At 44.6% G+C, this 25726-nt stretch overlaps 1 protein-coding gene across 1 annotated transcript in view; it reads left to right on the top strand.

Annotated features, from left to right (window-relative positions):
- LOC124593961 overlaps window positions 1-25726 on the top strand; it is a 151936-nt gene that overhangs the window by 110492 nt on the left and 15718 nt on the right. Inside the window, exons 8-9 of the mRNA XM_047132309.1 lie at window positions 23660-23748; window positions 24125-24255. Of these exons, the coding sequence (XP_046988265.1) occupies window positions 23660-23748; window positions 24125-24255 (220 nt within the window). The remainder of the gene's footprint in view (window positions 1-23659; window positions 23749-24124; window positions 24256-25726) is intronic.

Below are 25726 nucleotides of genomic sequence, written 5' to 3'. Positions count from 1 at the left end.
ATTCTGACTCTTAACAATAAACATGTTCTGAGAAAAAAATATGTGGGCCATTACTTGTTGAACGACCCGTGTAAAACTTTTATACTTCGTTTCTTTATACTGCGGTACTGGTCGGAATATAAGCCGCAGCTAAATACAAGTTGCGCCATTACTTTTGACACAGACACGTGTATGTACAACAGCTTTTCATATTACGGTCATCTTTGTCATGTAATATAGATAACTTACACAGAAATTCCAGCCTTCGCTGTATACTTCACTACCGTCATTTTCGCCACTCTGCGCCCAGAATACCGTACGTTGTTTTCCCTTCCATCCAGAACATTCGACAACAGCTCTTCTTGGTCCGTACTTTTTTGAAAGCTTCTCGATTACATGTACTGTTAAGGATGAAAGCAAACCCGAGAGATGACGAAGCAAACCGACATAGCAGCGCACGATTGGTTTATCGTGGTCTGCCGACCAGCGACAAAGGCAGTACGTTGCACGCTGGAGCCGGCTCTGGAGATGAGCGACCTGCATAGCGCGAACAGGCAGCCAGCTACTGTGCGACACCTGCAATGTCTCGAACAGAAGGTTCAGAACACGCCCGGGCTAGCATTACCTGCTTTTGCTGCTAATTACTGCCAACACAATGAATAATTCGTCCGGACCTCGCTCCACTTTTCAATCGAATTCCGTGTATCTTTGTTTTCCGTCATTGCACTGCCTTCGCAGCTAAAGGATATGATGCTTATATTCTTCTCGCTTTCGTCTCTGCGAGGCTAGACAATCTTTAATAAAATTAATTAACGCGGAATTACTAGAAACTGAAGAGAGAAGCAATAAAGGCTTTGAAAGGATTTTCCTTGTCTCTGTTCGGTTCCTCCGCGTGCTCGCTAATTTACGCACTCGTGATGTCGGGGAGAGGGGGGGGGGCGGCTCTGGCCGTGGACAGGGCTCGGGTATACGGGCCTGTCTGTGTGAGTGCAATTGCTCGACTTTTTGCACCTGCTTACTGCTCAGTGTGACGGAGCGGTATTACGGGATTGGCAGGGGCATCCCTGCTGCATCTAACATCTCTGTAAAAGCGCCACGGAGATGAACGTAATTTAAACGAGAACAGTTGCAAGGCTGACAACCTTCTTCCCGTGACGAAATTTACGAAACCACTATTTAAACACACTGTGTATCACCTGTACTGACTGCGTCGTATGTTTCGCTCGAGAATCACGCGGAAAAAGTGAGAATGATTAACTTGAAGGAATTCGTTACTTCCTTGCTCCGTATGCGAATGGAATAGGAAGTGGCGTAACGCACAGTTGGCTTTGTTTCTCGAAATTGAAACCGAAGGTTGGCGCACGAAGAACCGGTCCCGAGCACAGACTGGTCGCCAGTTATGCACGATCTGTTGCCTGCTACGAGCAGACACTGCAACAGGTAGATACATATGTAATAATTAGACAATAAGGGAATAACAGATAAGCTAATGCAAGCGTCTATATTTTCTGAATTGATGACAACTGGCGGGCGACAGTGAGCAATCTAGTTCTCGGGGCCTGTTTTTCGTGCGCCACCATCTTTAAGCTCATTATGGCAAATGCCATTTCCGACGATTGGTCGATCTTGAATTTCTGAATCAATTGTCAGACATTGCTCTGGTTGCTCGGTATCGGACGGAAGTCGGGTTTATCCCTACGAAGTATCTAGACGAACTCGGGAGGCGCTCCTAGAGAGTTCGAATCACGAGGAATCTGAGCGAAAATTTTAAGATTCTTTTCGAATGCCGTCCTTACCCGAAGCAGCATTAGAATCTCTCCTCTCCTGTACCGGAAACAGATTCAGCTGAGATGTCGGTATGTAGAACACTGTGGAGGTAGATGCACGTCGCTGACAAAAGCGGCGAGGGAAGCGCTTTGCCTCGTGCGCGAGCCTTTCCGCTTCGTTTTGACAAATTATTTTGCCGAGTAGACCCGTTGCTGGCAGGTCGCGGTGCTTTACGCACGCAGCCACGCCTCCGGTGCCGCCCTCCATTCTCCGCGCTGCGACGCCTCCTTTAGCGCCTAGTTCGGCGAACCCGTCCTTTTATTCCGCAAGCGGAGGCTCGCGCGCTCTTGCGTGCTCACAGGCTGTAACGCCGCCGGAATGATTTCCTAAGAGCGGGGCGCCTCGAAATAACAGCCGCTGACAATCCGCATTAGATTCCGCGCTACCCAGTTGCCCCCTTTCATTTCACGCCCTGCTCGGCGGTTTGGTGAGTGAATACATCCGCTCCTTCTTTCGACGACGGGAGTAAACGCTTTTCTCCGAGTGTTCGTCCTTTTGTTTCGGATGTTTTCCATCGCTCTTACCTTTTTCTATCTCTGCCTTCGCGGTTAGCTGAGAAGTACACTTTGTTTTTCCACAGAAGTAGTACTCGGGCGTTTCATATTCATAGTTACGGATTTGATACTGTGTGGAGATTATATTGTTCAGCGAATTGATTGTGTGTGTGTGTGTGTGTGTGTGTGTGTGTGTGTGTGTGTGTGCTACTCAAATTAGAAATTGTGCCAGTATTGATTTTATACAAAATGGTCATAAACAGCGTCGCAACACCCCGGAAAATTGTCAGGTGTAACTATCTAAATTTGTCGAGTAAGACTGTGTAAGTGGTGTCAGTTTACATAGTAAGTTACGTGGCGTGGTACTGGAAGTAATCTTGTTGAAACCAAAGCGTTAGACTTGTGCTACCCCACGTAGACCTGAGTGTAGCGGGAACAAACTCTGGTCGCGTGACTAGGCACAGCCACCTTTGTGTTCTCAAAGTGGTGCGCGCTTGCCGCCTCACAGTGAAAGCACGAAAAATGCATTTCCGGACAGTGGTGTCGGCGTGCTGTGGGCGTCGACAGTTTTATAGATGATGGGGAGTAGTGGAGTGACGGTACTGAAAGGAAAGAATGACGGAACGTGCTACAGAAAATGTTGGAAATCAGTAAGTTGATGTACGAGCAAATTACGGCAGCAAGGACGCAATCCAGAGTGGTGTGGGCTTCAACAGTCTGGTACGATGTGAATAGATATGTTATTATGCACCATTTTCTGCAATGTTATGAACAGTACAAAGAAATGACAGCTTTGCGAAAACTCCACAGCTTTTGTTGCGCAAAATCGGACTTAAGGGTTACCTAAGTAACCAACAAAAAATATTCTGTCTGCGGAATTTGGTTTTAAAAGGTGCCACAATGCGAGACAGCGTAGCTGTAACAAAAAGGCATTCTACATTTTAATTTTTATGTAAAAACGAAGTATTAGAATTAGAGCGACATGTTTTATTCAGACGAAATGTGCAGTCGTAGAAATTACATAGCGAATGTACTGAGGCTATTGCCGGGCGCCGTACAGCAACTCGACGTGGCATGAACATGACAAGACGTTGGAAGTCCTAGGCAGAAATACTGAGCCATGCTGCCTCTATATATCCGTCCATAATTGCGAGAGTGCTGCCGGTGCAGGATTTTGTGCTCGAACTGACCTCTCAGTTATGTCCTATAAATGTTCCTTTGGATTCACGTCGGGCAATCTAGGTGGCCAAACCATTCGCTCGTTTCGTCCAGAATAGTCTTCAAACTAATAGCAAACAATTGTGGCCCGGTGACACGACACATTGTCATCCATAAAAATTCCATCGTTGTTTGGGAACATGATGTCCATGAATGGCTGCAAATGGTGTCCAAGGAGGCGAACGTAACCATTCCCAGTCAGAGATCGATTCAGTTGGACCAGAGGACCCAGTCCATTCTATATACGTAACGCACGTCATTATCGAGACAGCACCAGCTTGCACAGTACTTCGTTGGCAACCTGTGTCCGTGGCTTCGTGGAGTCGGCTTCGCACTAGAACCCTACTGTCAGCTCTTACCAATTGACATCAATACTCATCTGACTAGGCCACGGTTTTCCAGTCGTCTAGGGTCCAGCCGATATGCTCACGAGTCCAGGAGAGGGGCTGCAGGCGATGTCGTGCTTTTAACAAAGGCAGTCGTGTCGGTCGACTGCTCCCGTTGCCCGTAAATGCCAAATTTCGACGCACTGTCCTGTTCTTTCTTCGTACATCCCACATTGATTTCTACAGTTGTTTGACGCATTGTTGCTCGTGTGTTAGCACCGACAACTTTTCGCAAACGCCGCTGTCTCGGTCGTTAAATGAAGGCCGCCGGCCACTGCGTTTTTCTTGGGGAGAGGTAGCGCCTGAAATTTGGTATTCTCGCGACACTCTTGACACTGTGGATCTGGAACATAGAAATCCCTAACGATTTTCGAAATGCAATGCCTCATGCAGCTAGCTCCAACTACCATTCCGCGTTCGGAGTCTGTTAATTCCCGTCGTGCGATTATAATCACTTGGGGAATCTTTTTCACGTGAATCACCTGAGTACAAATGACAGCTCCGCCAATGCACTGCTCTTTTATACCTTGTGTTTGCGATAGTACCGCCACCTATCTGTGTGCTTACCATTATCCCATGACTTCTGTCGCTTCACAGTAAATTTTACGAAGATTGTGAGGAGTATTGTCAATGGCAAATTTTAATTATCGCGTTTTGCGAGTTACTGGCGTATTGTCATTTAGCTTGTGACGGCGCTCCTCCTGTAAGACAAATGGTTCAAATGGCTCCGAGCACTATGGGACTTAACATCTGTGGTCATCAGTCCCCTAGAACTTTGAACTACTTAAACCTAACTAACCTAAGGACATCACACACACCCATGCCCGAGGCAGGATTCGAACCTGCGACCGTAGCAGACCCGCGGTTCCGGACTGCGCGCCTAGAACCACTAGACCACCGCGGCCGGCTCCTCCTGTAAGATTTCCATCTCGTGTCCCCTTCTCGTAAGCGTAAACAGGAGGGGCTGGGTAGTACTTCTTTGCTTTGAAGAATGTACTTACTAAAGTCATATGAGCTATAGACGTGTAACCGTTTTGCGTCCGCTAATTTGTGTTTAAACCTGCTGGAAGAGCACCATGTTGGAACGAGAGTTCGTTGGCTTGCAACATGTTGTTACGAACAGAGTTTAAACCAAAACGACGTCATCCGTACGCAGATGTTTCCCTGAGGTAGACTGTGGCGGTACGTAGCGACATTTTGATACAACGGGGCGGCCGTCATGGCGAACGCCACCCCCGCCTGGGCCGGCCACATTTTTATGCGAGGGGGCGGCGGCAGCGACGCCGACGCCGCGCGGCGACACGCAGACAGAGACGGAGCGCGCCGGCTGTGATTGGCCGATGGCGGATCCCGTTGCCATGGCTACGCGAGGGGCCGGACCAGCCAAGGAAAGGGGTCCAGCCGGGCTGCGCGCGATCTGTTTGCCGCTCGAGTCGGACGCTTTGTCGATAACGTGGCCGACGCCGCTGTCCCCCGAACGGCGTTGTCTGGCAGCGCCGCAGACACCGGCGAATATTTACAAGTCTTGTTACGTTCCCTAAACATTGCGCAAACTGCTTCTTGTGCATACTCCAGTCACAAGCTGCAACAGATTCTTGTAAGTTTGAAAAACAGGATTTAAATGCTGGCCCGACCATCCCGTGTTTATCTTCCATGATTTTTGAAAATCACTGCAGGTTTTGACAGCTGCAGTTAGGAAGGTAGATTGCATCTTTGTCAATTTTCTATAGACGTTCAACACTGTACCCATTGCCGGAAAATTATCAAGATTCGATTGTACAGAGCCGGCCGCTGTGGCCGAGCGGTTCTAGGCGCTACAACCTGGAACCGCGCGACCGCTACGGCCGCAGGTTCGAATCCTGCCTCGGGCATGGATGTGTGTGATGTCCTTAGGTTAATTAGGTTTAAGTAGTTCTAAGTTCTAGGGGGCTGATGACCTCAGAAGTTAAGTCCCATAGTGCTCAGAGCCATTTGAACCATTTGATCGGACAGAGTATCAAAAATGTTGAAATGTGTGTGAAATCTTATGGGACTTAACTGCTAAGGTCATCAGTCCCTAAGCTTACACACTACTTAACCTAAATTATCCTAATGACAAACACACACACCCATGCCCGAGGGAGGACTCGAACCTCCGCCGGGACCAGCCGCACAGTCCATGACCGCAGCGCCTAAGACCGCTCGGCTAATCCCGCGCGGCGACAGAGTATCTTCACGCGTTGTAGTGGACGGCAGATGTTGAAGAGAAACGAAACGGGTTGTGGCTCGAGGAAACCTAATAGCCCTGTAATGTCCTCAGTAAATATGAATGATTTTTCAGGCACGATCAGCAGTACCACAAGATTGTTGGCCGACGATATCGTTATCTAAGGATAGTATCATTGTTGGACGATCGTAAAGAAATACAGAAAGATTTGGCCAAAGTTTCAACTTGGTTTAATGAATAGATGTCATTTTTTGATATGGAAAAAGGCAAGGGAATTCCCGTCACAAATAGAGATAACCAGATAGTGTTTGATTACAAAACATTGGTGAACATCTGATCACCTCACACTGTATAAATATTCAGGCGCAATACTATGAGGTGTTCGAAAATTTGACACATTATCAGAATCAGTATTCAGGAAACCGATTTTGATGGAAGGATTCTAGGAAGGTGTTGTGCATCTGTAAAGGAGAAATCGCACACAAGAACCTATTGCGACTAATTCAAGAATTTTGACGCTAGTGCGTCCAATTCTAAGAGTTTCAATTCCAGCGTGTGGAGTCCTTGCTAAATAAGCACGAGAGCAGAAATCGGAAAAAAATTAGAGTTTAGTTGCTAGGATCGTTGCAGTTAAAAATAGCAGGGAAGGTGCTCAGGGAATTTCAGGGGGATATTGGAAGGAAGTGGATGTTCTTCTCGCGGAATCCTGTTCCATAAATTTAGAGAATCACTGCTGATTTAGACAAGATATCTGTATGGTGGGTAAAATGACAGTTGACTATAACAGTGAAAAATATGATGTCATTGACGTGGGTAATAGAGTCCGCTGAATTTCGGTTACACGATAAATCACACAAATCTGACTGCCGTAAATGCAACTAAATATGTGGGAATTATAATTATTGGGAATTACAATTACGAATAACTTTAAATAGAACGAACTCATAGATATTGTTGTGGAGGAAGCAAACCAAAGACTACGATTTATTGGCGAACACTCAGGAAACACAACAGGTGTTCTAAAGAGACTGCCTGCACACTGCGCCTCTCCTTTCTCTGCCAGAGTGCTATGTCTAGTATGTGATCTGGGCATCAGATGGGATTGACGGAGGATATCGAAAATGTTCGAAGAAGGGTAACTCGTTTGTATTATGAGGAAATAGGCCGAGTGAGCGTTAAGGATGTGGTATGCGAACTGGGGAGGCAATCATTAAAATAAAGGCATATTTGTTGCGGCAGGATCGTCTCAAGAAATTTAAATCACCAATATTCTCCTCAGAGTGTGAAAGCACTTTGTTGGCGCCCACCTACATAGGGCGAGTTTTCTGAGTGGTCTGATGCGGCCCGCCACGAATTCCTCTCCTATACTAACCCTTTTACCTCAGATTAGCAATTGCAACCTACGTCCTCATTATTTCCTGCATGTACATGTATCCCAGTCTCTGTATTCCAGTAAAGGTTTTACCCTCTACATGGAAGTTATTCCCTGAGGTCTTAACAGATGCCCTCTCACCCTGCCCCTTCTTATTGTCAGTGTTTTCCGTATATTCCATTCCTCGTCGATTCAGCACAGAACCTCCTCAGTCCTTACCTTATTAGTAATGAAATAATAGAAATCAGAGTTCGCACGGAAAGAATTGAGCGTTCGTTTTTTCCGCGCGTTGTTCGAGTGTGGAACGGTAGAGAAATAGCTGGAAGATGGTTCGATGAATCCTGTGCCAGGTACTTAATTGTGAGTTGCAGAGGAATCGTGTAGATGTAGAAGAAAGACTGTGGGACCAATCAGCTGCCACTGTAGTATTACGTAGAACTTAATTAATAATCCGGAAACTACCGTACGGTGCTTGGCGGAGAGTACCGTGTACCACTATTACTGATTTCGTTTCATGTTCCACTCGCAAATAGAGCGAAGGAAAAACGAGTGTCTAAAAGTCTCCGTAGGAGCGCTATTTTCTTCCATCTTCATGACCCGTACAGCGAAGTGTACGCCGGGGGCAGTAGAATGATTCTGCAGTCGGCCTCAAATGCCGGTGCCTTGGGAAAAGAGCACATCTTCCGTCCAGGGATTCTCATTTGAGTTCACAAAGCATCTGAGTAATACATCGAGCTGATCGAAACCGCTGGTAAGAAGTCTAGCTGAACGCCACTGAATCGATTCGATGTCTCCCTTTAATCCGACCTGATGAGGATGCCAGATAGTCGGACAGTACTCTAGAATGTAGGACTATTATCCCAACTTCCTGTGGCCCGTTTGCTGATTCATTACGGGGTTTTAAACGTCCGGACATGGCGCTACTGTGTCCGTTCCCCGTGCGTTACTGGTGATGCTGGAACGCCTGGCGGCTGGAGCCGGTGAGCGGGCGGGAGCGGCGCACCTGTGGAGACGGCGCGGCGCGGGCGGTCGCGTGTCTCGTGCGCTGCCGGCGGCCGCGCGGCCCGCCCGCCCCTCTTGCACCAAACCTTCCGCTTTTGTCCTCCGGCCAGCTCGCCTTATCTATTATTCGGTCTGCGCCGGCAAGTCTCCCTCCACGTTGACACTCATTATTCAATAATCACAGATTCTTTTTTAAAAAAAGAAGTTTCGTTCCGCCCAGGACGATACTTTAATTAGCAGCGTCGTCGTTCCATTATTGAGCAGCGGCGCGTCGTGCCTCTCTTCCTCCCTGATGGCCGCGTTGCGTGCGCCCTCGTGTCGCTTCCCGCGTGCCGTATTTAAAACTGGCCGCGCCGCTGCTACTGCACGGTGCCACTGGGAAGCGAAGCGTCACTGACGTCACTTAACTGGTGTATCACAACTTCTCATTTCGTAAGTCTGTAGCTGCTACACTGCTGCCCATTAAAATCGCAACACCGGGGAGCACAAAATTTTACTTATTGTGCTTACGCAGTAAATTTATGATTGAAACTTCCTGGCAGATTAAAACTGTGTGCCCGACCGAGACTCGTACTCGGGACCTTTGCCTTTCGCGGGCAAGTGCTCCACCAACTGAGCTACCGAAGCACGACTCACGCCCGGTACTCACAGCTTTACTTCTGCCAGTATCTCGTCTCCCACCTTCCAAACTTTACAGAAGCTCTCCTGCGAACCTTGCAGAACTAGCACTCCTGAAAGAAAGGATATTGCGGAGACATGACTTAGCCACAGCTTGGGGGATGTTTCCAGAATGAGACTTTCACTCTGCAGCGGAGTGTGCGCTGATATGAAACTTCCTGGCAGATTAAAACTGTGTGCCCGACCGAGACTCGTACTCGGGACCTTTGCCTTTCGCGGGTAAGTGCTGTACCATCTGAGCTACCGAAGCACGACTCACGCCCGCTACTCACAGCTTTACTTCTGCCAGTATCTCGTCTCCCACCTTCCATCCCCCAGGCTGTGGCTAAGCCATGTCTCCGCAATATCCTTTCTTTCAGGAGTGCTAGTTCTGCAAGGTTCGCAGGAGAGCTTCTGTAAAGTTTGGAAGGTGGGAGACGAGATACTGGCAGAAGTAAAGCTGTGAGTACCGGGCGTGAGTCGTGCTTCGGTAGCTCAGTTGGTGGAGCACTTGCCCGCGAAAGGCAAAGGTCCCGAGATCGAGTCTCGGTCGGGCACACAGTTTTAATTTGCCAGGAAGTTTCATATCAGCGCACACTCCGCTGCAGAGTGAAAATCTCATTCTGGAAATTTATGATTCCTTGATGTACGGGATACAAAATTTAGAACGCAGAGCTGCCACCCCTGCTAGCAGCAATTGTTCTGACCCGACTGGGCATCGAGCCGAAGTGGATAGATAGCCTGGGGCAGGTCTACGTCATTCCACGCAGCTTCAACTGTATGCGAGAGTTCACCAGTCGGAGTGGCTGGCGAGTGCTTCTGTGCTGTAGTTGGAGTTACATAGCGGTCGAGTTTGGCTTGTTTTGGACATCTACGTCACGCATTCTTCGGCAGTCAAAGAGCATTCAGTAGTGTTTCCAGCGTTATGTTGTGAATGTCGCAACCAGTGCGAGCATTAAACGTCATCGTAACGAGTTATTTAGTGAATTTTTATTCCATTTGTTGCGGCTGATGGCAGTAGTAAGCGACAAATTCTTCACAAACAAACGAGATACATAATTTGCGGTGTACACGGTTTCTTCAAGCGCAGAGCGAGTGTATGCATTTAGCGCAACTGTCGCGTGGAACCGGCAACAATGCAACACCCGTCCGTATCTCGAGCTCCGGGAACAATTTCCTGATCTGAGGTACGTGATGTGACTGTGCGACCCTGCACGTCTGTCCTCTCGGGCGTTGGTTACGTGGGGTCGTTTAGATCACGCATGGAGTTGGAGGATGGTCCTCCTGGAACCACCTGTTCCATATTCACAGGACTGCCGTGGGGACAACAATACCGTGGAACGGCTAACCAGAGTGTGGATACTCCAGGGCTTTGCCGCGTCGAATTCGGACACCTGGTAGACGCTACGCTTATTACACGAGGCGTAACAGGACCTCCCGACAAACAGCCAACATTCAGTGCGACTGCTGAGTAACAAACCGGCTGCAAAATTTTTCCCTGTATACAGAATGTAGATAGCGTTACTGTTAGGTGCCTTGTGTGCTGCTAATAATTTCCACATCCAAGCTTGCAGTACACTTAATGGCAGTTCGACGTTTATTCCATGCCACCTTCATTGCAATTTTAATCGGCAGCAGTGTATTTGACAGCCTACGTACTTCTCAAAGCTCTACACGATACCATTGCCTTTGATGTTTCACTTCGAGGCACTTTCCCTTTGTCTCCTGCAGCAGTCGCCAACTGGAAACCCATATTTTGGGCTAGGTGTGGACCTATCCCAACCCTCCGACACTTGATTTCATTCATAGGGCATTTTGAGAGCCGAAGGTGAGACCTGACATTTGACACAGTCTGGCATGATATTTCACCAGAACTGAAATTCGGATAAAGTGCCAACAAAATCGGTGTAACCGATCAGGGATCGAGCTTTCCAACAGCTTGGACTATTAATACGAACCTTAACCGATGGTGTGGGAAACCATGAATTTGTCACAGGGATGACATATGAGGTAACTGAGACTGAGAAATACTGAGATAACATTTCAGCCCAGAAAAGACCATCAGGGGACAAACGACGTGACAGTTCTACTTGTTGCCCACAGTGATAGATTGGCGCCATTAAAAACATACTCCCTATTACGGGAGGAGATAAAAATGACGCGTTTCGTCAACTATGGCGAAAGGAAGACGACTTGCCCGCACTAAACGATCGCCGACACAAGGAATTCGTGATCCGAGCCTTTGAAGAAAGATTTGATAATAGCTTTGCTGTCTTTCAAAGACCGATACTTAATCAAAATTTCAGTTATAATTTGATTTCCAATTGAAACAAATCTCTCCTGCCTCGTCTGTACCTGCATACTAAATGCGTGTAAACAGTTGATCTTTAACCTTGCTGCACTGTGATGTGTGTGTGAGCGTGCAATGAAAATTGGTTTCTTGTGCCTGTTGCTGTCGATATATGCAGGTTAGCTGGCGAGTTGTTGATCGAAATCGTAGCGACGTATTGGGTATAATAATGAAGCGCACGTAAATTTGATTTATTTGTCTATTTCGTATCGGAGTCATCGTAATAAACCAATATACCTATTGAGTTTCAAAGGTGCACTATGACTGTAAGTTGATACATGAAACTGAAATTCCTGCTCGTTTACTTCGGAACCAATAAGTTGAGTTAATGCCGCTTTCATTTCTAATTTATTAATCCTGGGTTTCTTGTGACTTGTCCAAGTCTGTGGAACCTAATTCTAGTTTTATTTCAGCATCGCTCTGTAAAGTACACGATTTACTCGCCGGATATCACATTTTCATCAAATGTCATTTCCGTTTGGGGAGAGCTATATCTAACACGAAGTAATTCCAGAGTTTAAATCACAATTTTCCCATGTTATAGTCAATTTTTGAAAGATAACAGGTGTACCCAAAGTGTATATGTCGATGTCGATGTTTTGCGTTATCACTGGGATTCTCGCAAAATTGGGTTGCACAGTTTTCGTTGGAAACGCTTTGGACGCACGAAATAGCGAACTAGCCCTTTACTTCCCAGACTGTGCTGACATCGCTGAACTTCTTCAGCGTGTTCCGCGGAGATTTATCCTCGTCTGCCTTTCGAAGTAACTAAGGCAGCACGGAGAGGGAAGTTAGGCGAATGAGTGTAGAGAGGTGAAGCCGTGTCCGGGGAAACCCGAGTAGAAAATGTGGAAAGTGACGGCGGAAGAACCGCGGTCGGTGGCGGAGTGCGTGGCGCGGGGCTCGGAAGCGCGGCATGGGCCGGACCAGACGAGACGCGACGGGACGGGTCCAGGCTGGGATCGATACGGGTGCGATCTGGCTGCGTCTGCGGCCGGCCGCTGCCCGCCGCCTCAGCCTCAGCGCCAGAAACCGGAGGAGGTACAGCAAGTGTGTGCTGTGCCGTGTGATGGATATCACTTGAGATGTTGCTGAAAATGCCCTCCGTTTACATTAAATGCGCAACTGGCACTTGCGTGCTGATCTACACTCGTGCTCGTAAGTTAAGGATAATGCTGATACATGGTGAAACAACGCTATGGTGGGCAGTTTGCGGGTTTAAATCACCTCGGGGTATGGCCATGGGTTGCATTTGACCTGCGGTCGTCGCACGGTGGCGCTGGCAGCAGTCCACATGCGCAGATGTGTGTTGGTGCATGTCAGAGTACGGTGCAGCGAGTTAAGTGTGCAGGCGTTTTCAGACGTGCTAATGGTGACTGTGTGTTGAAAATGGCTCAAAGAACACATATTGATGACGTTATGAGCTGTAGAGTACTAGGGCGACTGGAGGCTGCTCAAACACAGCAGGTCGTAACACGGGCCCTCCGTGTGCCACAAAGTGTGATCTCAAGATTATGGCAACGATTCCAGCAGACAGGAAACGTGACCAGGCGCTACAGTACGAGACGTCCACAGAGTACAACACCAAAAAAATGGTTCAAATGGCTCTGGGCACTTTGGGACTTAACATCTGAGGTCATCAGTCCCCTAGAACTTAGAACTACTTAAACCTAACTAAACTAAGGACATCACACACATCCATGCCCGAGGCAGGATTCGAACCTGCGACCGTAGCGGTCGCGCGGTTCCAGACTGAAGCGCCTAGAACCGCCGGCCACACCGGCCGGCGTACAACACCACAAGAAGACCGATATCTCACTATCAGTGCCCGCAGACGGCCACTGAGTACTGCAGTTAGCCTTGCTCGGGACCTTACCGCAGCCACTGTAACAGTTGTCTCCAGACACAGTCTATGGACGACTGAACAGACATGGTTTATTCGCCCACAGACCTGCAAGGTTCATTCTACTGACCCCTGGTCACAGTGAGCCCGTAAATAACACAGTACATGGTCATTGGAACAGTGGTCCCAGGTTATGTTCACGGACGAGTCCAGGTATAGTCTGAACAGTGATTCAAGCCGGGTTTTCATCTGGCGTGAACCGGGAACCAGATACCAACCTCTTACTGTCCTCCTGTATGGAGGTCGTGGTTTGATGGAGTGGGGTGGGATTATGATTGGTGCACGTACACCCCTGCATGTCTTTGACAGAGGAACTTTAACACAGGTGTATTGGGACGTCATTTTGCACCAGTATGTCCACCTTTTCAGGGGTGCAGTGGGTCCCACCTTCCTCCTGATGGATGAAACAGAAGATATCAGGCGAATGGAGTGGCCTGCCTCTTCCCCAGACCTAAACCCCATCGAGCACGTCTGGGATACTCTCGGTCGACGTGTTGCTGTGTACGTCTTGAAACCCCTACGACACTTCAGGAGCTCAGACAGGCATTGGTGCAAGAATGGGAGGCGATACCCCAGCAGCTGCTCGACCACCTGATCCAGAGTATGCTAACCCGTTGTGCGGCCTGTGTGCGTGTGCATGGTGATCATATCCCATATTGATGTCGGGGTACATGCGCAGGAAACGGTGGCGTTTTGTAGCACATGTGTTTCGGGAAGGTTTTCTCAATTTAACACCAATACCGTGGACTTACAGATCTGTGTTGTGTGTGTTCCCTATGTGCCTATGCTATTAGCACCAGTTGTGTGGCACCACATTCTGCAATTATCCTTAATTTATGAGCATGAGTGTACATTATTAAACGGCTAAAGCAGTCACCCAATCCCAGTTGCAGTAACGACAATTTGATTTTCAGTACCGACTTCATATGATTATTGAGCAAATTTAAAAAACTGTCGTAATCCAGTCATTAAGAGTATAATCTTCTTTCTATTACACTATCAGCTGCGGTTCTGTAGCTTCACCCGTAAAGGCTTTACGTGCTTAATGTGTAATGTTTAATACATTAACTGATTTGGAAAGGAATCAGATATGAGAAGCTATTTTATACACAGGTGCTGTGTTCTTTAAACAGTCGAGGGGGGGGGGGGGGGGGAGTTACACGTGATAGTCTAACAAGCTCAAAACAATAATGGCAGGAGTTTCACTAACAGGCAGTCAGTGCTTCTGGAGTGCCTATCGATGTCTATTGTACACCAAACACTTCTTCGTCCCCCCCCCCCCCCCACACACACACACAAACACACAGAAAAACCCATGGGAGGGGCCACCAACATCTCTGAGACAAGTGTTGAAACTGCCATATGATTAATACTATCTCTGAACAACACCAGCGTCAAAAGTTCCGTGGGCCTCTGGCAGAGAAACGGTGCACCTGTGACATTTTCTCACATAAAAAATACTTATTTTTATCTGCTCTAAGCACACTTAAATTTTTTATGCGAATTTTTTTTACACCCTCTGTATAACATTCAAAGACAAAGTGTTATAAAATTTTATTTCCCTAATTTAAGCACTAATGAAGGCTTCGCGCCTTGGTTTTTGATCGATTGTCTGAGCAATATAATCTACATTGGTCAAGACATTAAAACTACCAGGCCATCATTTAATATTTTAATCATCCAAGTATCATTCCACGATGGTAAATGAATTGTCACGGTTATATAACGAAAGTCAATAACTCGGAATATAGATGTACATAAATTACATAAATATGCTTTTTGAGGATAGGACAGCTGGTTTCATAAATTTTTTGGACATCTACGTACTTAGATGTGTTCACCGAGTACTCAGGGCAGCGTAACTACTGTTCCAGAATTTTACCATCGCTCGAAATAGGGACAAGCAGCAGCGACAGTTAACCGCCACTGCAGGCGTTGTCTGGGAATTCGTCATAAATTACGACGACTCACGTCAAAAAGTAAAATGTAGCGTATAATGCATTTAACAAGTTCAGAAAATACCGCTAAGTGAGCAAGATTTCCACCAACGTCATTTCAGACGAATAGCTGTCAGACTTGGGAGTCTCCTGGCTGTCCGGTTGTTCAGTACAGTGGCCTACGTCGTTTAGTGCGAGGGTGCAACAGCATCGATTTTCATTGTTGACTTGGCAAAGCAAATAATTTCTGTCGGTAATATTGTGACCCAAGATCGTTAATAATACACAGCAGTTAATAGCGGAAGGTAACGTATAATAAAACTCTTGTGCCAATTTGTAAATTCTGTTTTTTTTCCGATTTTGGCCGTCTAGGGACCGCGTTAAACAACTATTTTTCAATGTACATTTCTCCTATTGCGCTCCTCCTCTTTTCTCTTCTGCCAGTATGTCTTCATCCTCTCTCTGTGCTGCTCCCTTCGGTCTTCTGTCCACACTGTTCCTCCAGTTCTTCTCTTCTTCACTTCAAATCCTTCAAAATGTTGAATTTTGTCTCTCATTAAGTCTCTGTTGGTTATATCATCTTCTCCTATACCCATCTCCTCTAAGTCTGCTTCGACTTCTTTGAACCAGGTAATTTGGGTTCTGGGGTTCTTGTCAAAAAACATGAATATTTTGTTTGTCAGCCTTTCATCATTCATTCTTTTCAAATGGGCGTAAAAGCTTACTCTTCTCTTCCTCATAATATCTCCCACTTTCTCAATTTTGTCATACACTTCTCTATTACTTCTAAGCTTCCAAGTCCCATTCTCAAACCTCGGCCCAAGTACTCTTCTAATGATTTTTCGCTCCTTTTTTGCTATAGCTTCCATTTCCTTGTTAGTGTTCATTGCTAAACATTCAGATGCATACAGACACTCTGGCTTAATCACAGTGTTGTAGTGCCTTATTTTTGCGTTAATTGATACTGACTTCTTGTTGTACACATTCTTTGTTAGCTGGAATGCCATTTCCATTTTTCTTGTTCTTGTTTTATTTCCTTCTTTATCTGAAGCATTGGGCTGGATGATTTCCCCTAAATATTTGAAATTAGAAACCTTCTTTATCTGGCCATACTTTGTAATCATATTGTTCGGTGCCTCTTTTACATTGGTACTCTGTCTTTTCAAAGGAGATTTTCAGTCCTGCTTTTTCTGCTGTTTCATTCAGAATATTGATCTGTTTGACTGCTTCTTCCAAACTTCCTGCCAGAATCGAGCGGTCTTCCTCCACTAGTCTCCCCTACCGCAGCAGCTTCATCTTCGAGCGATGGAGGACGGCGGCCCGACAGGAAACCCTAGACGAGGCTGAAGTGACCCTTTAAACTAGCTGCTTATGGGACGTTATCAGACACTACTTCACTTCGTGTCACTGCTACACAGAAACAGGTCCGCAAAAGTGCTGGCTTTCCTTTGTCCCATACCTTGAAGTACACTCTTTAACATCTGCACGAAAACCGATAGGCAGAGCAAAGGATAACTAAAACCATCTCATTCTGAACACACTGGCCGAGTGTCTACATTATACACAGAGGTGACAGAAGTCGTGGGATATCGTTTCGGACCTCCTTTTGCCCGGCATAGTGCAGCAGCTCGACGTGGCATAGACTCAACAAGTCGTTGGAAGTCTCCTGAAGAAATATTGAGCCATGCTGCCCCTATAGCTGTCCAAAATTGCGAAAGTGTTGCTCTAGCAGGATGTTGTGCACCAACTGACCTCTCGACTAGGTTACACAAATGTTCGATAGGATTCATGTCGGATGATCTGGGTGGCCAAATCATTCGCTCGAATTGTTAAGAATATTCTTCAAACCATTCCCGAACAATAGTGGTCCAGTGATGCGCATTGTCATCCATAAAAAATCCATCGTTGTTTGAGAACACGAAGTTCATGAATGGTTGCAGATAGTGCCCGAGTAGCCGAACATAACTATTTAGTCAGTGACCGGTTCAGCTAACTAAGCATTCCACGTAAACACAGCCCCCACCATTAAGGAGGCACCACCAGCTTGCACAGTGCCGTGTTCACTAGCATCGAGGGTCTGCATCACTCTCGAATGCTATCCTCAGCCTTTACCTGCTGAAAACTTTTTTCTAGTCGTCTAGGGTCCAACCGACAGAGTCACGATAATAGGTGAGGCGCTGCAGGCGATGTCGAGCACTCGCGTCGGTCGTATGCTGGCACAGACCATTAAAGCCAAATTTCGCCGCACTATTCTACCGGATACGTTCGTCGTACGTCTCACATTGATTTCTGCGATTATTTCACCCAGTGTTGCTTGTCTGTTAGCACTGACAACTCTGGCACTGCTCCCAGTCGTAAGTGAAGATCGCCGACCACTGCGTTGTCCGTGCTATTCCCGGCACACTCTTGATGACACCGTGGATCTCGGAATATTGGGAGTATCCCATGCGTCTAGCTCCAACTACCATTCAAAGCCTTGAGGCCATTATCACGTCGGAAACCTTTTCACATGAATCACCTGAGTACAAACGAGAGTTTCGCCCATGCACTGCCTTTTTTATACCTTGTGTACACGAATACTACCACCATCTGTATGTATGCTTATCGCTATTCCAAGACTTTTGTCACCTCAGAATATGATCGAATTCGCAAGTGCTTGACGGGTTCTCAAAAATTTCAGTTTATTTCATTCTTGCGATACAGTGTTTAATTTTGTCTTCGTCTCGGGGATTACCATACTGCTTACAGTCCACATTTATCATATTAATACTCTGTATTTGTATAACGCCTCGTACCATCATTGCCTTGAGATGCAGATCTTCGGTTTAATTCATGCAGTAACAAAAAATTGCACCTTTTTGACAAATTTGCGAATGAATACGTATCTGTAGTGATTTCCCTGAAGTATAATTCCTCCAAGTTTATTTCGGTAACTTGCCGCCCCTTTACGTTTAGAAATTAAGTGTACTGCTACTCAAGAATTGATTTTATGTATCACTAGTACATTTTTCATGAGCAAAACTTATTCTTTGCAAAAAACTAAAATATTCTGTCATTTTATTGTAAGATCAAAAAAAGGGACAACTTCAACATTATTGCGTTCTTGTTACACTTAAGAAGTAGGAAATTCCTACTTTGTGTTGCAATTTTCAGTTTGTTCCGTGCAACTTTTTCAAGTCGTTGGGCATTTGTGTGTTAAGATCATTTTTCGAGTGCTTATTTCAGTGTAAATGAGCGGCAGCGGTACAGTTCATTGTGGGCCTCTGCTCAACAGGATGAGGAAGGTCGTAAAATAAACAAAGGAAAGTGGTTTTTCCCCTACTCCACAATTCCCCGGTTACATTCGAAATATATAAATAGTTTCTGCAACTTAGGAGAGTCGAGTCAACTGAACGACTTATCTATAAACATTAGTAAGAGACAAATAGTTTTGAGAAATTACCGCGTAAAGATTTAGTAAAATACAGGGTGTACATAAAGTCCGGGATCACTTTCAATTATTTATTACACAAGAACTAAACATCTAAACATTGTACAGATGTCATACATATTGCATTTTGAAGAGAAACTCTGAAAAGGTGTTTTTTACAAACATTCTATAGGCGAACCAAGAGTGTCCTGGCAGACGTCGAATTCTTTCCTTACCCGTCCCAGCATGGCATCGTCAACTGTGGCAGTAGCTTCCCGTATTCTCTCCCGGACCTCTGCTTCATCACGTGATGGAGGCGGTACATACACCAGATCTTAAAATGTGTCTCCACAGAAAAAAGTGACACGGAGTGAGATCTGGTGACCGGAGAGCAAACTTCATGAAACAGCTGTCCCCTTCTGTAGCACGGCCGATCCACCAGTGCGGCAGCTCCGTGTTCAGGTATCCACGAACTTCACGATGAAAATGGAGTTGAGCCCCATCCTGCTGAAAGATGAACGGAGAGCCCTATAGTGTGAAAAGTGGCTTCATCACTAAAAACTATGCGATCAACAATGCCATCCCCATCCTCATTCAATTGTTGCAACTGCGAACAAAACTCAAAACGCTTGCCTTTGTCGTCGTCACTGAGCTTGTGCACTAGCTCCAATTTGAATGATTTCATACACAGCTTCTGTCGCAGGACTTTCCACACTGTCATTGGACCCATTTCGAGTTCACGGTATGCATGGCGCACCGATTTATTTGGACTCCTTAAAAGAATGCCACTCGTTTGCGCTCCACGTTCACTTCACTTACACTGGGACGTCCGCATCTTTTGCCTGGCACAAGCAACCCGCCGTAACGAATTTGTTGTGCCAGTGGTAAATGGCCTTCCTTGTTGGTGGCTTCTTACTATATTTTGTTCTAAACATCCGTTGAACAGCTGTAACACACTTGTTTTTGTCGAACTCCAACACACAGAAAGCTCGCTCCGCACCTCATCACCTCGCCGTGTTGTGACTAGCGCTGAGTATCGGCATATTACCAAAGTACGCTGTGGCGGTAAACATGAAAAAAATCTTTCACGGTTACTCATCAAAATGACATATGTATGATATATGTACAATGTTTGGTTCTTGTGCAATAAATAATTGAAAGTGTTACCGGACTTTATGTACACCCTGTATAAGAGGCAATGTGATTTTTTTAAAACTGAGATAAGTCGTTGTTTTCAAATGTATCTACGGTAACGAGATATTTTTAAAACGGTTAATTCTCCTCAAAATTTTGTTCGCCAAAAGTCGTCAGTGGGTATAGTTGGTATTGTTGCTTTGGGGGAAGAGACCAAACAGCGAGGTCATCGGTCTCATTGGATTAGGGAAGGATGGGAAAGGAAGTCGGCCGTGCCCTTTCAAAGGAACCATCCCAGCATTAGCCTGGAGCGATTTAGGGAAATCACGGAAAACCTAAATCAGGATGGCCGGACGCGGGATTGAACCGTCGTCCTCCCGAATGCGAGTCCAGTGTGCGTCAGTGGGTACTTAACATTGTTTACTTGCAAACTGAATGGGTTAGCATTGCCTTGCCACTGTTTACTTCGTGGCCGAATTAACGGAAAAGCACTGCAAACCCCCTCGAAAATACAACCTTAAAAGGTTCTAAGATGTGCATTAACAATTTTTGCAATAATAAAGTAAAACAACCTCAAAAATTAATCTGTGATTCAGCATAATATAAAATCAGTTTTAGCAAACGCCGTAAACGGATGACCGTTAACCTTTCTGCCAACACCCTCTCGCGTTAATTCATGTCAACAATGGTAAGGTAAGCTATATTGTTCACTCGCTCAAATAAATATTCGCATTTACCTGATTAACAGCCGGCCGAAGTGGCCGTGCGGTTAAAGGCGCTGCAGTCTGGAACCGCAAGACCGCTACGGTCGCAGGTTCGAATCCTGCCTCGGGCATGGATGTTTGTGATGTCCTTAGGTTAGTTGGGTTTAACTAGTTCTAAGTTCTAGGGGACTAATGACCTCAGCAGTTGAGTCCCATAGTGCTCAGAGCCATTTGAACTATTTTGAACCTGATTAACAAAATAATTTGAAGCGCATTTGCGTTCACGATCTTTATCGTAGTGGAGTTATCCAGGTTATCCTCCTGTTCGTACAAATCGTCCTTGTGAAGGTTTCTGCTGGCACGAAGACCGCACGCTTTACTACTGCTGATTTTTTTAACTCGTACCACAGTTTATATGCACACCCAATGATAAAAGTTCCCGTCAGCAAGATCTGAAATTAGAGAGATAGAGTTTATATCGCTCGGTTTGTCGCGGATCTATCAATTGATAGAAATTAAGCTCACCGCTAACCATAGACGTAGTTATTCAATGTTTTTTTTCAATAAAGGAAAAAAATGCAATAACTATGTTTATCGTTGACTGCCCCACACCATTGCTTACGGCCAAGGTCTTAAATTGTAAGAGTCGAGTCAAGACTGAATTCCTAACAACTCGATAAATTTATAAGCCGGCTACGACACATCTTCCTTTCAAATACGCACAGAAGTTTTGTACAGATCTGCGTTGGCCGGCGGAAGCATCCAGGTTTTTAAATTGATGAACTATTTGTTTCTGTTTGGTGCAGAGCGTGCAACTTCACATGTTTACAATGGTTTTTTATGGTATCGTACGCTTATTCGCACTAGCAAATCGTCAGTTACACACATTGGAATGAATGAATGAACAATCCCTTCCAGCAAGTTTAATGTTCAATCACTGAAGGGATGATGGTGCCGGCGAATTACGCTTGAGCTGTCTGAGTGTGGTTTATCTAGAAAATTAACAGAGTTTTCGTGCGTTAAATATTCATAATCACGTACGTGATTGTATTTCAGATGTTCAATAAGAACTTGGCAAATTGGTACCGGCAGAGACATCTACTTCCAGCTCATGATACTAACGCACGCAGTTGATGAAGTGTGCGGCAGATGGAAGCATTAAGCAGCTGACGCCCTTTGTGCGCCGGCGCACACGGCTTAATCGATAACACAGCGCTGATTTTTTCCCTTCGTTAATTAAACTTGTTTCGTGCCGCTGAATTGCTGCTTCCTTCAGCCAATAAACGTATGGTTTATTCGTGAAATTATTTTTGTTGCCTGTTATTGGTAGTGTGTGTCGTTCTCGATGTAGTTCTCGATAATGTACATTAGAGGAAATAAAAATACGCGTAGCAGTTATTGACCAGACACTAATGTTCTCATCCGATTGTTAATGTAGTCGATTTAACGCCAGTCGACTACGATGCCGTATTTACTGGATTGTGACACTCCGGATCGTACACCGTTCATTGCATTCAAGGCGTATTTGTTACGAATGGAAACGAGAACTGCTATGCATAATACTGATAATTTCATACGTTTACAGGCCTCTTGTGAAGTAACAACAGACCGTCGATTCAAGTTTATTATCGATAAATCGAGATGATAGCATTAATTGTAATCGGGAAGGCGTCGCGACGCTGTGGTTTCGTTGTTCGTGCTATGTTAAATGCGTTACTCGCAAATTTTAAACCGCGTTGTGCATATGGTGCAACGACACAGTAATCAGAATGATGATTTATAAATAAACAAGCTTTTGTCACACCCCCATTTTAAATCTACCAATGATGTGTGTACAGTGTAATAGGTATATACGACAGTGGAAACAAAAATTGCTTTCAACGCGCGCTCAGTGTTTTTAACATCTGCGGCAGTGAAAGTGTCGTCCTTCATCTTCATGAAAAATGCACGTTTTCCATAACTGATTACGGAAACGACAATAGGCCTACCATCGACAGAAATTTGTTAAGAATAATGTTATTTTAGCATGCAGCTAAGTAAAATCCATACGATGGATACAGATTCTTGGTGCGAGCCTCTCAATCTCGTCAAAAAGAAGACCAAACCAGTGGCAATTGTTGCGCCTTCGTCTGTCATTGACAAGAGTGTAGACAAACTCAGGTTTGCGGAATCTTTTAATTCGAACATCAAGACAGGTGAAAATAAAAGCTTTGAGCAACTGTTTTCCGTTAACGACGAAGAAATAAAAAGGCAAGGTATCGAAAACGATGATCAATTGCGAGAGGCAAATTTCAAAAAACAATTTCCTCCTCTTAACGCGGTTAGAAATTTTGCTGTGGGTAACGATGGGAGCAACAGCCAGAAACACTCATACGATAGTTTATTGTTTAAACACACGCAGAATAAAGATATTATTGGCACAGAAGCAACTGGGAATGCTGACAAAGGACACTATAGTGACGAGCCCAATAAAAGTGAGAAAGACAGTGATGTCTCTAGTGTATCAACAGATGACAAACAGTTTGTTCCTAAAACATTTTCAGACCCTTCTAATTTATATTCCATGATTCATGACCTAGCTGCTAGTGACAACAAATTTCTCTCCGCTTTGTACATGAGCAGGCTCATTGCAAGTGCAGCTCCATCTCTTCCTACACTTCCAATTCCACTTAGTTATCATGCCCCGAATTATTTTACAGCCCCAAATTATGAGATGCCAGTTTCACCTATGACAGAACCAAGCAATGCAACTTCGAATATGCTTCTTAGTAACTTCCTGTCTTTTGCAGATGTTCGTTCTCAGTTGTGGCAAATGCCCCCTAATTGGCAGGATATTTCAAAGATATGCCCACCTGCTTCTCCAAATCTAGTACCAAGCACTCCCCCAGTAGAAACACAAACCACTCTCTGTAACACACCTGAAGTTCCTCCTTCATCACCCATTGCCAGTTTACCTAGATCCCCTAGTAAAAAGTCAAGAACAAGCAAAAAAGGGTAATTTTGTGTGGTAAATTTATTTATTTTTCTGTAATGATTCTGTTTGTTATTTAATATTTTTGTAAAACTCAATTTTCGTTATAGGTCAACTGCACTGGATCAGAAAAACTCCTCCTCTTCGACAACAGAGGGCACAAAAGCACAGGATTCAGCACAGACAAGCAACAACCAGGGTACGTTTCTCTTGCATATTGATCACCATTAGTTAGAAATTTGCAACTGTTTATAAAACTAATTTCCTTCTGTCAAGATTTATTTGTGATGTTAAAAAGTGAGGAAGTGAAAAGGTAATGTTCATTTGTAATGATTCAGTAAGAGTTCCTCTCTATGGACATCATAAACATTTCAAGAATATATGCTAGTAGCGTACCTATGCTTGTAGTTTAAGGGGAAAAGATGACATGGTTCATTATAATACATTATCTTTGATTTTAGGTTAAGACCTTTAGACTTCTAATAAGCTTTACATGGGAAAGATGGGGTTCTTTTTCTCAATGCCCAGTTCGCGATACCCTTGCTGAGCTTTTTCTTTGTATTATTTGTTGACAGATAAGAAGAAGCCACACATTAAAAAACCCCTGAATGCTTTCATGCTGTACATGAAGGAGATGAGAGCAAAGGTTGTTGCTGAATGTACTTTGAAAGAAAGTGCTGCCATTAACCAAATTCTTGGTCGAAGGGTAAGTTATTTGCAAAATTTTGTGTATATATATATGTGACATGTATGTCTCCTTGTATTGCATGTAATGCTAAATTAGTATCCTTATAAAATATGTTGTGTGGGATTTTAGACAAAGAAGTACATACTCGTGACTGGAAGAAAATGATAGGCACTGCGTGTTGCTTCATTCCATATTTTGTTGAAGTGTTTATGGTTTTGAAATTGAGAATTATCTTGGGTTTGTGTAATTTTACTGAAGCAGGAACAACTGTACCTTTTCATGATTACTTACTACCAATACTACAGGAAATACAGAATTGTTTTTTCTGTTGTAATGAAATCACAGACCGCTCAGTTTTGCCATTACTAGCTGTGATAGAGATTATGGATAAAGCATACAATTTTCCAAAAATGTGATTGCAGCAATTTTAGATCTAAGAATTATAAATGATTTACCACCCATACAATATTTACCTCCCATACAATAAGAATTCTGCTTCGTTGTCCAACTTTGTCTTGTGTGACTAAAAACTATTTACATATTTTCAGTGATTGCCCTTTGTGTAGTTAACATGAATGATTTTGTGGTTACTACATTAAATTTACTTCTTTTTTTTTATCATTATTGATGCATAACTTGTTCTCTATGCAATGTATATTCAGATCCATATCAGATGGGAAATTTAAGAAAAAAAGTAAATGCATCAGCTAATGAACTTCAGAGGAACTGATTACCTTCTGATTTCCACTTCACATTTGTCAATTCTCAAACAGTGCCACCAGGCTGTTTTCAGAGCTTTGGTGAAATATCATCAAACAAATATTTAGCAGTTGAGCTGGAACATTCTACATCAGTTTTGGTGCTTTGAGTTTAGTTGTGCTACTATATCTGCTTACAGCAGCACTGAGCATTAATTGAGAAGACCAAGTGTGTGCTGCTACAGCATCGATGATGTGTACTATTAACACCTTGTAGTCATTTGCAGTACTATTAAACATGTAGGAAAGATTGTTTGTACATTATGCGCAAAAAGAAGTCCTGACCTTGTTAAGTAGGTTCTGTGAATGAATTGCTCATTTAGATAAAAAGATTTAAAATGACTGTAATTCACACCTGCACTTTTGCGTCAGGAAGTGGTCTCTAACAAATAATAATGAAATGCTTTGTAACAGCACTGAGGGCACTAGTGTAGTTTCGTTCTTGTATTCTTGCCTGAAGAGACAGCTGAAGTAGATTTTTATTTCCCTTTCTGAACAACTGGAATAGTGTACCAAGCATTATTCTTCTGTCTATAATGTGTACATACCCTATACCACATTCAGGTTGGAAACAGGCTACACTGCCACTTACCAGTTCTTGACATTATTCTAACTTACAGCTCAGATGATGAATGCCTTGGATTTGTGCAAAACAGTTTTAGAGACTGCTAGTCTCTATCAAATGCACACAGGGAATTGTTAAGTGAAAGTAGTGATGGAAATATGGTTAT

This window comes from Schistocerca americana, chromosome 2, assembly GCF_021461395.2.
Source record: "Schistocerca americana isolate TAMUIC-IGC-003095 chromosome 2, iqSchAmer2.1, whole genome shotgun sequence".
Classification (NCBI taxonomy): domain Eukaryota; kingdom Metazoa; phylum Arthropoda; class Insecta; order Orthoptera; family Acrididae; genus Schistocerca; species Schistocerca americana.
This window is presented reverse-complemented; position numbering and strand designations above follow the sequence as displayed.